Source organism: Triturus cristatus, chromosome 3_2 (assembly GCF_964204655.1).
Source record: "Triturus cristatus chromosome 3_2, aTriCri1.1, whole genome shotgun sequence".
Classification (NCBI taxonomy): Eukaryota; Metazoa; Chordata; class Amphibia; order Caudata; family Salamandridae; genus Triturus; species Triturus cristatus.
Genome location: NC_140584.1, coordinates 1,028,965,852 through 1,028,979,673, shown reverse-complemented (window position 1 = coordinate 1,028,979,673; position 13,822 = coordinate 1,028,965,852). Strand labels below are relative to the sequence as shown.

At 42.8% G+C, this 13,822-nt stretch overlaps 1 protein-coding gene across 2 annotated transcripts in view; it reads left to right on the top strand.

Moving 5' to 3' along the window:
* The window catches only part of MKS1 (MKS transition zone complex subunit 1), a 226,412-nt gene that overhangs the window by 73,249 nt on the left and 139,341 nt on the right, over positions 1 to 13,822 (top strand). For both annotated transcript variants that reach the window (XM_085649666.1, XM_085649667.1), the window contains exons 4-5: positions 8,639 to 8,794; positions 11,369 to 11,466. In XM_085649666.1, coding sequence (XP_085505792.1) covers positions 8,639 to 8,794; positions 11,369 to 11,466 — 254 coding nt within the window. The remainder of the gene's footprint in view (positions 1 to 8,638; positions 8,795 to 11,368; positions 11,467 to 13,822) is intronic.

Below are 13,822 nucleotides of genomic sequence, written 5' to 3'. Positions count from 1 at the left end.
TCAGGTTGCATTTTAGATCAGTGTATTGTTCTCCGTCACTTTAGAAACTCGGCTAACTTGATTACTACTTAGTACCAACACCCTCTGTCCCTCCCCTCGCCAACTGTGCCCTCTATACTTCCACCCACCTCAACAGGACACTGCCCCCTCACACACATGCCAATTGCCTCCCATTATATTTATTTTTAGCCTGCTCACTGTCTCTTCTCCACTTCTCAAGTGTTGACAACCTAATGATCCAGTGGCTCAAGAAGTACTTGTTAAAATCATGGTGACAACTTTACTTGTCATTATCTTTGATTCTTGTACCCCTATTTGCTGCTCCTCCAACACGCTTGCTGCATTGGTTCCCCACAGCTTTCTGAAACATTAGCCCTCTTGTTTGTGGTTGCTTGGGAAGGGTAACGCTGCCTAACACCTCATGTAGATCTATGTATAGAATTCTAGATTGTAATTATCAATGAAGGACTGCTTCCCACTGAGGACATTCATGTGTCATTAAACAGACTACGTCATCACTTAGAGCTACAAGGTGGAATCCTCCTCCCTGGTACTGATAGTAGCCTGTCTACAAGTCTATGTTGTGCTTGGCTCCCACTGTGGTGTCGTGTGCCTTCCCTCTCCCTTTCCCCTCCTCATCCAAAGCCTGAGCTCACTGCTTTTAGGGTAAGAGCTGGTAGCTGGTGCGATGCTGGTGGCAGCACTGTCTGATGTGGCAAAGCCTCTCACGAGGCATAGACATCTGTCACCCAGGAGTCTGGACAAACTCGTAACTGATGGGGACGAAAGTGGTTGGTGATGCAAGCGCTCCACCCACTTTACCTTATGACCATTGGTCCAGAGAGACTAGAGAAGCGGCAGACTGTCATCCACCGCTCCACCAGCTTTCTCAAGTCTCTTATGGCCTGGGAAAGTGGTATATCGGCTACCAAACCCGTATTTTCTCTGGTCAGATGTAGGAACAATGAAAAACAATATTTTTTCCTCACCGCTTTTATGTCGGGGCAGTGAAACATGGGATTTCAGATCTGGTATTGAGGATAGAGGCATTTGTTGAAAGCCATGCAGTATAATTAAATCTTGCATTGTTATTGGAACACATGGTCAGTGACACTGTACATTTTCCACACATATTCATTAATCTGTATCTCTTTTTAAATGTTGATTTCTGTATTTATATGTGCACTTGTTTGCTGTCGGAATTTCGGTGTTGCTAGGGGATAGTGATGCTTAATTTCTCTTATCACTGTTTTAAATAACTGATCTGCTACAGCCAATAAATCATGTACGTCTATTAAAACATACCCACCTACTGTAGTGACAAAATTGTCTAATAAAGGGTACCCCTAAACTGACTTGGATGGTTAAGGATGTTTATTCTACTATATAACACGCTCTTGTCATGTTGCCATCATACACAACTAAATCTGTTGAATGTGTGTTGAACTAAAATTTAAAGATTCTCATCAGAATTCATTTTACTCTTATATAGCTAACATTTTCTAAATACATATACGTGTACGTGCATACAACTATGTCCGCTTTTTTCCCACCCCTTGAATTAGTTACAATTTGAGATTTTGTGCAAATGACAAACCGCTTTCCTATCAGATATTATCAATTACAATTATTTGTACCCCCTTTATTCTTACCTTCTTTTATTTAGTGTGCAGCATTTTTGTCTGTGGGAGACTAAGATTTTTGGGTTAAGCTTTAAGCATTGGTTGTCGATGCTCCGTTTTAGTTGGGATACATTTTTCAGCCGCCAACACAAGAAGAAATGTGCCACATAGATTTTTTCATTACATGGCTCATGTAATCAGAGGGGCAATCCTACTACAAATATATACATAGTAATCAAATAGGTTATAATGACATCATCTTCATAGTGCTATTCAAGGAACACGCACACACATATATATATATATATATATATATATACAAACACATCTTTTTATTTATGCTTCGAGCACAAATAAAATACAATTATTCCAATTGTATAGCACATTACTAGTTCTTGCAACAGTATGTATGTAGCATTATCACCAAAAGATTAAGCACCTGATTTAGGTCTTGGCGGGACTCCCGTCGTCCTTCCAGGGCAACGGTTCCAAGTACTCCTTCGAGCTGATGGAGTCCCGCCCGCCATATTTAGATGGTGGATTGCTGGACCGCTGTCCACATCAACAGACTGTCTGTCTTCCGTTGTGTAAGCGGCACACCTCTATCGACGTGGCGGACTCCTCTGCTGGCTAACAGTACTCTGTCGACACCAGGTCGGCAGGTTTGCACTGAGCCTATTTAGATTTCTCTGTTGTACTGGCATTGTCCTAACTGTGGATTCCTGATGGAGTAAGCCCCTGGTGGGGTGGAGACTGATAAGTGCTACTTATTAATGTGACACTACACGTTTGTTGTGTTTGCTCCATAAATATATGTAGGTAATGTTATGCGCCTTTTTTACATACAGTATAGCACACAAACATGCACACACTACTGTATGTACACCCACAGGCACCACAAGCACAACACCCACAGGCACCACAAGTAATAAATATTTTTTGTGTCAATACAGGTGTGTTAATTTTACCCTGATATGCTGTAAAATGAACACTACTGCATTACACATAAGAAAAAAATTACATGCAAGAGCAAAATAAAAATACATGAGGTCAAAACACATGTTAACACATGATTCATAGTAAGACAAGTGAAATAGAATCTTACATTTGATCCTGGCGAGTTGATTAGCGTCGTAGTAAAGCAGTAGCAGAAATGGAAGGACCTGGACAGTGGGGTTCAAGATGGAAACTGAAGTGGAAAGCAGAAAAAAGGTAAGTTCCAACCTCATTTCCTTCGATTCTACCAACTCAAGTTGAGGTGTCCCCACCACAGTTTCCTCAACGGAAAGGCACATCATGATTGGCCCGGTGGTAACCTTGGAAGGACTGCCTCCAACAGCCGCTTTTGCCTATGGCGCGGGAAGAAAATTCTTGTGGAGACGGCGGCACTGGGACGGACTACCATCCATAGACTTGCCAATATCTAAATATAGTGGGCAGACCACCAAGTAGTCAGGCTGTGAAACTGTCAGAAAAGTGACAGCGTAACCAGATCCGCCAAGATCTAAATCAGGCCTAAGACTGAAATGAGAACACTTAAAGGCAGGACTATTCGGTTTATACAAACACATTTCCTCTAGTACTATCCTGTGTCACTAGTAAAGTCATTTTTTTCTATTGAGGGCTACTGATCTCAGCTGTGGCAGCTGAGGTCCTTTGAGTCTAATATGATGGATTCCACCCTAATATAGCTCTGCAAACTGGACCAGTACAACCCCCTCACCATTTGACTGTGATAGTGGTGGCGAACAGTCATAGGCTTATCTGGGAAGTAGTGTGGGGGTGCTGCTAGCTCAGATGTCAAAAATCACCCAGTAGTTCAATAATAGATTGTCCAGCACTGTGCTAGTCTTTTATAAGAAGAAAGTTCTTTAATGACCCAAAAATAAAATACTACAGGCTACGCAGATACTTAATGAGATGAGGGTTTCCTACTTCCCTTTTTTTCCCTTCTCTACTCTCATAAATTAGTGGTTGGGACTGGTATGGTATGTTTTGGGCACATATAGAGTACGCTCAGTTAACAATCTCCGTCCCAATGTTTATATCTAAGAAATGCAAGCTGTATCACGGCTGGGACCTGCAGTGTCAGACTGGTTTTCCTCCTCTTCTCACCCCCCCACCCCACCCGCACCCCGGGTGGAGGCACACCGATTGCAAGTTTGGGTGTAGCTTTTGGGAGCAGCCGCAGTGACTGTCACCAGAAGTCTGTACTTGCGGGCATCTCTGGCATCAATGGATTGTAGCCGGTCGCAGGCCCGCCTCAGGCTCTGGAAGAGTTTGGCAGTGAGTGGCTGGGTGAGAGGTCCCAGGGCTGCTGCAGGCACTTTATTATTGGCTCAGCTCTGGCTCAGCTCACAGCAATGCAACAGCAGTGCAGACCGCACAGGTCTAGGCAGTCATCAGTGGTGCAATCTGCTTCAGCAACAACTTCAAAACTTGCATCGGCCCGGTCCGCTCAGGCACAGTGTTCATGGTCACAGTGGCACAGTCCGCTTGGGCACTCTACAGTGCAGCAGTGAAGGCCACTTTAGGATCACGGTGGCGCCGTCTGCTCAGCCACAACTTCAGAGCAGTGCCACAGTGCAGGCTGCTTGGGCAAGAAAATCTGTCTGTGCTCCAATCACAGGACCAACACAGATTTCTCTCCTTTGAGTCTCTTTGGGTGGCTAGACTCTCAAATCCAGGGTCAGGTGCTTCTATTTGCACTAGTTGGTTGCACCTCATATAGGGTTGGTGCATTCCTTCCCCTTCTTCTCCGGCAGGCCAGCCTCCAGTCATTTGGGTATAGGGAGACAGCTCTTCCTTCCAGATCCGCTTACCTTTGGAAAGCTTGATGTCGTACATGCACTGGCTCTGATTGCTCAGCAATCTTTTGAGTAATCTTTGAAGCACTTCCTTCTTCGATCAAAGAGAACGTGGAACTGAGCAACAAGTGTGTCTGCAGCTCTCACTTTTATACATTCAAAATAAACATGGGATAGGTATTCTCTATTTCTGCTCTCCAGTGCATCCTTGTCGGGAGACCACTTCTGATTGTTCTTTCCAACAACACAACTACTGACTATCACACTCCTACAACTGTGACAATTCTGACTATTCCAGGCCCCCAAAGCTATAAGAATGAATTTGGTGGTAGGTATTAGTCATTTGTAGTGTATGTTGAAATAATAAACAATTGTTGTTGTGCTCATCTCTAAATAAGACAAACTGGGTCAACATGTGGCAGACTGTCATAAATGCTGGTGTTCACAATTAAGTGTCGGCGCTGAGCACTAGAAACCTCCGGCTCATATTATTGCACTGCTCTCCAGACCAGTTGGGCTAGTTCATCTTTTGTGTGTTCTTTCTAGGCTGTCTTCCAGATACAGCCTTTGTGTAGAGTGATTCTCCTTGTCCAGTTAGTCTCCCTTTAGGAGCGCCCACAACAGAGACACAGAGAGGCATGATATGTCTGCACCTGGCAGTAATCAGGAAAGAGACAAAAGCCTAGTCTCACCTAAAGAGCATTCACACTTTAAATAATGGGGACTGTAGCCCTACCTTAACTCTGACCATCTACCAAAAGGCAGCATTAAAGAAGACTAATTTGCAGCCCCTCTTACTAAAAGGGCTTCATTCAAGTTTTAAAAGGAACACTGTCTCCCTTTCCCCCCATTCAGTGTCTTGGTCTCCTCCCTCCCGCTTCAGGAATGTTAGCAATACACTTCCACTGGGAAAACAACCTCACCTCTGTGAGTAGGCCAGGGGCTTCCAAAATAGAACCCATAGGTCTCTGTTACTGCCGGGATGGAGTCCTAATTAATCTTTTTAAAGCAAATATCAACCTGTTGCACCCCTCCTTGCCAACACATTGCAGGCAGTTGTTGCCATGGGTCCCCCAAGGTCTTGGTCACACACCACATAATAGTGCAGATTTTTAAAAAAGTGACAAAGGCGACTCAAAATGTTACCGTCCTATATCTTTGATTGATTGATTACGCACCCAGGGTGTTAGGCAGAATCCTGTTGGATCGGTTAGAATCTTAGGCAAAGGACAATAAACTTATTTTTGCTTTTAATCATCAATTATGCTGTGGCGAAAGGCAGATCTGTAGGCACTGCGTTTATGGATCTTATTTCAGCCTTTGATCATGGGAATCGGAATAAAATCTGGGCCGTTATGACTAATTTGGGGGTTGAGGTTGATAGCATTCATTTTTTAAGGCAACTATGTGGCGAGGTGGCAGCCAGTGTTAGATATGGCACAAATGGTAGACAACTAAGTCTTTTCAGGCCCTAGGAGAGTCAGACGGGGTTGTGTCCTGGCTCCATTTTTGTTTATTTTGTACATCAATGGGCTGGAAAAAAACTTCTTAATTCTCCCATTGATGTACCCTATGTTGGCAACTTCCGTAATACAGCACTATTATATGCAGATGATATTGTTTTCATGGCCCGGACCCCGCTTGGGCTTCAGAAGAAGCTGCTGGATAGATTTAGCCAAATTTAAGACAAATCTTGATCTTACCACAAACCAGGCAAAGACAAACATAATGGTTTTTGGGCACAAACATTTCAAGAATAAGTTATTTACTGATAACCATACCAAGATTAGCCCTCTCTCTCTACTATTTCAGGAGACCTCTTTCATGGCCCTTGTGGTTGGTCTACTGTAGGCCTCAGTAGGGTGTGCTAGTTTTGGCACCAAACTGATTAGGGAACTTGCAACAGTGTATACATTTAAGTGACTTTCTATTGACACATATGGTGCAGGGATATGAGGTCTGTGGGAGTATAATATCATACAGAAAATTGAAATAGATTTCGGAGACTTCTGTTTCCAGTTCCCTAGAGCACCTATACCTTTTTGTATCACACTGAATTGGGGTTGGATTACATCAATGATATTATTAGACTTCATCCAGCTCTAACCCATGACTGACATATATTGAGTAATTAAGCTGTAGTTTGCGTATCGCTGAATAGTTTGATAAACTTAACGGTTTCCCCGCTTCTTTAAAAAAAAAAAAATCTTTTTAAGATTCTTTTTACTGAACATTTGCTTGTCACACATTACAGTTGTTGCAATACAGAGGTATAATACAGTCCCTAAATTGGGAGGATGGTTACATATTGAGAGGCCACCTCACTTGGACAATACCATCCCGCGATGCCCCTTTCTGCCACCCAAGTCCTATTCTCTTTTGCAGTGCCCATTGCCAGTTATTACCTAACTGTGCTTGTATTCCTCCCAATGGGCCCAAATCTTTTCCCATTTTTAGGGGCACCCCTTGCTTTGGTAGATAACATTCTCTGCCTGCTGGCACCAGTCCATATCGTGTTCCCAGTCCCTCACCCTGGTTGGCAGCTTCTTTTAAGCATGATTTTAAAGACCACGTTTTACACTTGCTCCGCTGTCTGAGAATGCATGAAGAAATTAGGAAAGTTTGTGTGAGCAATTACACTCCGCACACTACCAGCCCACTGACCGATTCATATCTTGTCTGGACTCCTTTTAGCACTCAGGTATCTTAGTTAGCTTAGGTATCTACCAACATGTTTGAGATTTAATATGGTGCATTTCATGGTGGCTTTTCCCATTCCTGTTTTACATGATGTGATTTTACCACTTTTTCCTTGTGATCATCAACCTGCTCAATCAGCCCTGCATTTTTTGTAAATTTATGTACTTTTTAGAGACATTAGGCAGTGTAAATAAGCTCTGATTTTCGTACAAATCTAACCGTCAATACAGATCTGCTGGGCTGCGGCAAAATTTCTCTAGAGTGCCTTTTACTAAAGAAAACATTGAGTTAATTCTTCATCGGAGCGTATCTAAATTGCCTTATGAGGTATCAACTAATGCTTGCAATTCTATTCATGTGCATTCTGTTTTTTTATATATGCACTGTATGACTGTGATGCTTCTGATTGAATCCGGTTTTCTCACGGAATTGTTGAGAATCAAGTGTTTGCTAGAATGATCAATGAGTTCAGTAATTGATGCATGTGATTTTATTCACTTACGACTTGCTCTTCTATAAATAGTTTTTGATCGGTTTGTCGTTGATGAACTTGTTTTTAGTGTACCTTTATGGTTACCATATACAACCCAAAGAAAATAATCTTTAACCTTTTCATACACTTGATATATTCACTTGGGATGTTAAACCTAGGACCCGAGTTAGCGCTGAAAAAAAGGTCTGATCACAACTGTTAATTCACAAAACATGGCGCGTTGCCACCACCGTTCTGCATGCTAAACACATGATGGGGACAGTAGTCCACTCTCAGTCAAATGAGAGCATGCTTGGTGCGCCCCTCCATGTCAAAAGACAGGTCCAGGAACTCTTTTCTTATGAAGGAACAAACCAAGGCTTTTGTGTACATGCTAGGTTAGCGTGAGGCTTCTGCCAAAATCAGAAACCAGAATCTCTGATTCTGTGTCGGTGACTCTGGGTAGGGGAATCCATCTGTAGACCATGCAGGGGACGTTCCCATCCTCTCGCACACTCTCTGTCTCCAGGCCCTTTGTTTTTCTCCCTGCGCCTGTCTTTGCTTTGCCTCCTCCCTGTATTCAACTGTCTCTTTCATATTTTCCCCTCTCTCCTCCATCTCCTACTCTTTCTGAGCCCTCTCACTCTTCTCTTTTTCTCAGTCTTTGTCCTCCCCTATCTTTTTCCCCTTTTCACAGCCTTTTTTTTGCTCTCTTCCCTTTCTTTCTCTCTCTCTTCCCCTGGTCAGTAGCAGGGTGCATATGAAATTCTCTCTCTGGTTAGTTATTTACTAGGTTGGGATGTTCTTTCCTCTCTGAAGAGACTCCCTTCCTGTGAATGCACAGTACCAAGCAGGCAACTACAACCATCTCTATGCTCCGGAATGCGCAGGTGCTTTTTTGTGTTTTGTCATTTCATCAATGAAAGAATCCTTCTTTCTTCAGTAGTGGATATTAACTGTTAAGGGCAGTCTCTTTGTAATTTTTCTCTTACTCCTTTGGTTCAATGGTTACCTTCCCTTGTTTCTCATTGTTGCAGTTTGAGTTTGATCTATACCAGCATGAGGGTTCATGCCAGAGCCCACTCGACCGCCAGTACCACCAGGAAATCTTGAAGTTGGAAAAAGCAGGTGGGAGGAAGAACTGCAGGATTTTCACTTACACAGACTACGATCGCTACACCAACCTAGAGGAGGTACCTGCCTGGGCGTATGAGGCTGTTGTCTACAAATACCTAAGATGCTGGGCCTTTTGCCTGGCTTTCACTTTATTCGTGATTTCCTGATCTTACCTCATGTCTGTACCTTAATAGCTTCCTCTACCACATATGTTGGCTCTAAGAATGCCCAGTTTATTGCTAGTTGGTCAAGATACATTTTCTTACTGATTCTTTCCAGTAGGTGTGATCTAAATGATGAGGCACTGGGTTTCTATTAGAATCGAGTTCACACCTGCTTAATGTTTTAGAGGTGTACGCAGATCACTATTCCCTTGTACCTCCGTTATTCGCCTTTTAGAGAGTGCTTTTAGGTGAGATTAGTATCTTTACCAGTAGAATGGCCTGTTCCTATACGGTGAAACAAGGGTGTTCAATAAATGAACAGGATTAGATATCAAACTAGTATTTTGTCAAATGGAGTCACAGAGAGGGATTCCCTGAGGTGTATGTGATAGTCGACATGTAGATAAACTAAGTCAGTCCCTGATAAGTTGGCAATTATTATTGTGTTTATTGTGTTTACAGGCAGCATGATCTGGCTTCCTGGTGATAGCACCGACTAAAAGAGCTATCCAATAGGTAAATGGTCTATTCCAATGAGCAAACAAAACACCCTTCTTCCCTTAGACCACAGACACAATGCTGATTAAGACAATTATCCCTTATTTTAAGTTGATCAACTACACCTTATGAATTAGTGCATCCTGACTACTCCTGGAACTCATAGAGCCAGCAGGAGACTATGTTGCCTCCCACTGTGATACAGGATTGAGCAGGAACACTCGCTTTCCAGAGGTCCTCCTTATTTGCTCCTGAGAAAATGTAATACATATTCTTTCAGGAAAGTATTCCTTTATATTTTTAACTCTCCTCAGCCCTTTCTCACTCATTGAAGTAACTAATTTAAATAACGTACTATGACCTTTCAAATATCTCTACTTACAATGATAAGACTCAAAGATGTTTTCTTCTTTTAAACTTTTGTTGTTGTCAGTTCTGGTCACTGTATTTCAACAATAGGTTACAGCTTGGGGCTCTTTCTGACTTGGAGTTTGTGGTTTATGATTTACACAAAAAGAACTGACAGAGGTGGCAGACATTGGATGGAATACTTACAGCCATTAACTTTTCCATTTTGGGCCATTTAACTATGTTGCATGCTACTTAATTGTCACAACAGCTGATTTTAGCAAAGTGGTAAGCCCCAGAAGGTAGCAGGACGCCATCACCTTCCAAACTCCCCTCCGACAGCCCCATCCCCACTCCGACTCCCCCAACCTCTCCCACTCCGTCCACCCATCTTGGAGAAATGGAGGTGAATCAACAGATTTCTCTGAAATGAGAATTAGGGGTTATAAGTGGATTTTTCCTATTTTTGTTAATTAAAAGGTGAAGGGCACTGACCTCATGGATGGCAGTAAGATGTCAGGCTAGATGAAGAGTATCAATACAAGAAAATTGCTCCTCACTGGGATTTGGAAATAGTCAAAAGCAAAAGAAACCCAACATCTGAATACCTGAAGTAGGTGTCTCCATTCCTCAGTACACTTTAGTGTTCCGAAGGCAAAATGAGGAATCAGACATGATCAAGTACTGGACATGCAAGGTCCTTAAAGATTTCAACAATGGAAGACTCTTGACATATAACGTTTGGGTTTTATTCTTTAAATTACTTGTTATTGAAATTGTTTTACATTTGAACCTCTCCTTGAATAGATTAACCTATTCCGACATCTACTCACTTGGCTACAGTCAGTAAACATACTTAGAAATATCTCTTTCACAGTGTTTCCGGACCAGGTCTTTAACCCCATAAATCACTGGTCTCAGGTGTGTTAGTCTAATTAACTTAATCAAGGCAAACGTATCCTGCAACATCCAGAATACATTTACGTATCACATTAAAGTACAATGGATTGGCTATATGCCATTCCTTATTGGTAGACAAGATGTTGCAAAGACAATGGCACTTTCTATGTGTAGCAAGAGAGTGAGGGTCTATTGAGTGCTTCCAGGGCTACATGCTTGTTGTCAAGTCTGCAACTGCTGTTGCTCTCTTAAGCTTGACGAAGTACCCTAGCGCTTCCATCCATTTTGAGATACTCATCTGCCTTCTCGCTTTCATCCTAGAAGAGTCCAATAAAGCCTGGCAAAGAGGCAAGTCCTCCTTTATGTAGGAGTGTCCTTGTTTGTCTCTGGGGAAGCTGCTTATACGTAAAGTTAGTTCCCCTCCTCCCTCCATGGTTCTGGTATTTCTGGGGCTTTGCGTTTATCAAGGAAGCTGGAGTGTCCCTTGCCTTGTATTCATTGCCTGTTCCTCCCCACCCTCTCATTTCTTTCCACACCAGTGAGGAGGCTTGACTGGGAGGTCAGCATCTGGCTGACAGTGTCAGGCAGTCTGGGTCTCCACTTGCCGAGACATGGGGTGGCGAGCCTAACTTGGTTGCTGCATCTACTTTGCTGTCAGTGAAGTGTTCTCCAAACCCTCAGACTGTGCACTGGTACCATGTGTCAATACTAACCTCTCTATGTCTTGTCTCTGATTTCTAGCATTGCCAGACAGTCACCAGTTCCACCAAAGAAATGCCTTCATACCTTGCAGAGAGAATGGCCAATGTGAGGAGGAGACGGCAGGAGCGCAAGCCCATGTGAGTAGAGGGTATTAACAGTTTATGATGTAGCAGGGCTCCAACAGGCTCCGCTTTAAGACAGTGAGTGCTTGGATTTTAATTTAAGGCACTGGGGTGTCAACTGGCTTTGGTTTAAGACACTGGGGTATCAATTGGCTCAGTTGCAAGGTATTGAAAGTTTAGATGGGCTAACTTTTAAGCCAGCAAGCACATACATCCTCTTTTCAGTTCATTCAACCTTACTTCAAGCCACAAACCTTCCACACCCATTGTTTAGTCCATCGCCTATTTATATCCGACATCCAATGCTTCCCTACCTTAATATGTTCCAGGCTCCACAGCCTTGGCCCTCTCCGAATATCATCAAAAAAATATAGCCAAATCAACCATAAATCACATTTTTTTTTATATTCTGATAAGAATTGCCTTTTCGTATCCAGCCTATTTTTTTATCCAGCTATTAATTATTTTATATAATTAATGATACACGTCCTGATACCATGTATAAACAATAGCATACCTCTATCATAAAACACTCTAAAACATTCAGTGCGGGAGCAGACAAGCACCCTTGTGTACAATCTATGTTCCAATATATTGTCACAATTTTTCACCGAAGAAGTTCTAAAATGTATTCACCTCATTTTGAATTTTGTACAGTCATTTGAAAATCATCATATACAATGAGGATCCAATAAAAGAACCATGTGAGGTCTTTAATTTTTAACAGTCAAATAACTCCTCTTGAAGGTAGAATGACAGACTCTTAGTATTCATTTAGCTATCCATCAATTATTTTTCAGGGCCATATGGAACAAATCTCATTGTGTTTTGTCTTCAACTCTCCAAGTGTGTTCTTTTGACCTCTGTGATGATGTGTAGATGGTCATTTTTTGCCTGGCTTTCATCATGACTTGGTGATTCTCAACAATTGGCTTCGCGCACCCTAACAGTACACTGGAAGGGCTCCTAGGATCGAATCCGACTACCGCAGCAGTCGAGGGCACTGCATTAATGAGGGTAGCTAGACACAGCTGGACAAGGGGCATCTACAAAAAGAAGGGACCAGAGCTGTTCGCTTCTGTCCTCCCACTATGGGTGATGCCGAGCTGTAGAATTCTCAAACTTTGATTTAACACTCAACCATGGACCGAAGTCTCTCTTCTCACCTAGGGGGGTTCCTATTTGTGGATGGTCTTTTAAGGCTGTTTGACAATTAAATGACGGAATACTAGAAATGTTCTCCTCTACACAGCAATTGCACACCTTCTACACATACTTTGGAATAGAACACACAATATGCCAACCATTTCTCAACCATTACAAACACTTCTTACACACGAGTGTGCCAGACACACAGTGACGTGCCTCTATACTCACTACTTCCGGCCCTAGGGGTACAATGGGTGGTGGATGTTGGCCAGAAACTCACTGACACCGACTGGGCACAATACTTACTTAAATTTAAAATCATCTCCTTCATGCCGCAAATATTTACAATTTAACTATCTACACCAAACCTATCTGATGCCCCAATGGATATATAGTATGTTTGGTGCCCCAAGGTCAATACAGACTTCATTCATATTCTGTGGCACTGATAGATAATCTCCGCCTACTGGTGGGCAATCATGGCCATATATCTAACATAATGGGACGCAGTTGCCTCGTGTGGCACCACATTGCTTATAAGGGCTAACCAAGCGCTCAAAACATACCCAAAATATGCACAACTTTATCAATCTCACCCTAGCACTTACCAAACTGGGGATATCTATGACCTGGAAGTCCTCTTTGCCACCTCTGCCTATTGTCTACCCCCACCCCTCCCAAGCCGGGGCACTGACTTCATGACTTAAAGAAAGGAGCATATGCAGAAATTGAGGCCCACACAATGCACCCACACTACTGCACAGACCCCAAGTCTGCTGTGTTGGGAACGGTAGCGGAACAACTTAGAGGCTAAAACAGATGAAAGATCGCACCTGGACAGATGACCCTTCCCCTACCATACTCACCACCTAGGTATGCCTTTTCACACTGTTCCCACACATTGGCGATGATTCACCTCACTACCCCTTCCATTCCTCCAGCAGCAGCCGGACCTCCATCATAACACTGTCCTCCAGTGCATGGTTTGTCTTCCTCCCCCCTCCTATCTCTTTCATCCCACACAGATTGTTTAGCTTTGATTTATTTGGTTATCAATGTTTAAGAAATGCAACACCTCAGTATTATTTTTATTGTTAACATTAATGTGTTACCCGAGTGTAGGAAGCTGACTTTTTATGAAGTAATGCCAATGCAAGGCACACCGTTAATAAAAAGTCCAGTCGACCCATATTGGTTTACATGGCCCAGTACTCCGAGTATT